General features: G+C 65.3%; 1 protein-coding gene across 1 annotated transcript in view; it reads left to right on the plus strand.

Annotated features, from left to right (window-relative positions):
• LOC106899806 (proline-rich protein HaeIII subfamily 1-like) overlaps window positions 1–646 on the plus strand; it is a gene marked incomplete at its 3' end in the record, with an annotated part of 3,936 nt that extends 3,290 nt beyond the window's left edge. The window contains exon 4 of the mRNA XM_014961727.1: window positions 473–646. Within this exon, the coding sequence (XP_014817213.1) occupies window positions 473–646 (174 nt within the window). The remainder of the gene's footprint in view (window positions 1–472) is intronic.
• Between the last annotated feature and the right edge of the window lie 31 nt (window positions 647–677).

Genomic DNA, 677 nt, shown 5'->3' on the forward strand with positions numbered 1-677 from the left:
CAAAGGTCCCAGTGTCCCCTCGGGGTCCCCCTGCCACCCCCATGTCCCCAGAAGGTCCCTGTGTCCCCAGAAGGTCCCTATGTCCCCTTGGGGTCCTCCTGCTATTCCCATGTCCCTTGGAGTCCTCCTGCCACCCCCATGTCCCCAGAGGTTCCCCATGTCCTCAGAAGGCCCCCCTGTCACCCCCATGTCCCCAGAAGGTCCCTGTGTCTCCTTGGGTCCTCCTGCCACCTTCGGGTCCCCTTGGGTCCTCCTGTCACCTCCATGTCCCCAGAGGGTCCCCATGTCCCCAGAAGGTCCTTATGTCTCCTTGGGGTCCTCCTGCCACCCCCATGTCCCCAGAAGCTCCCCATGTCCTCAGAAGACCCCCCTGCCACCCCCATGTCCCCCTGGGGTCCTCCTGCCACCCCCATGTCCCCAGAAGGTCCTTATGTCCCCTTGGGGTCCTCCTGCCACCCCATGTCCCCAGAAGGTCCCTGTGTCTCCTTGGGGTCCTCCTGCCACCTGCGGGTCCCCTTGGGTCCTCCTGCCACCCCCACGTCCCCAGAAGGTCCCCATGTCCCCAGAAGGTCCCCCTGCCACCCCATGTCCCCAGAAGGTCCCTGTGTCTCCTTGGGGTCCTCCTGCCACCCCCATGTCCCCAGAGGTTCCCCATGTCCCCAGAAGGTCCCTGTGTC

The sequence above is a fragment of the Calidris pugnax genome, unplaced genomic scaffold, assembly GCF_001431845.1.
Source record: "Calidris pugnax isolate Ruff unplaced genomic scaffold, ASM143184v1 scaffold856, whole genome shotgun sequence".
Lineage (NCBI taxonomy): Eukaryota > Metazoa > Chordata > Aves > Charadriiformes > Scolopacidae > Calidris > Calidris pugnax.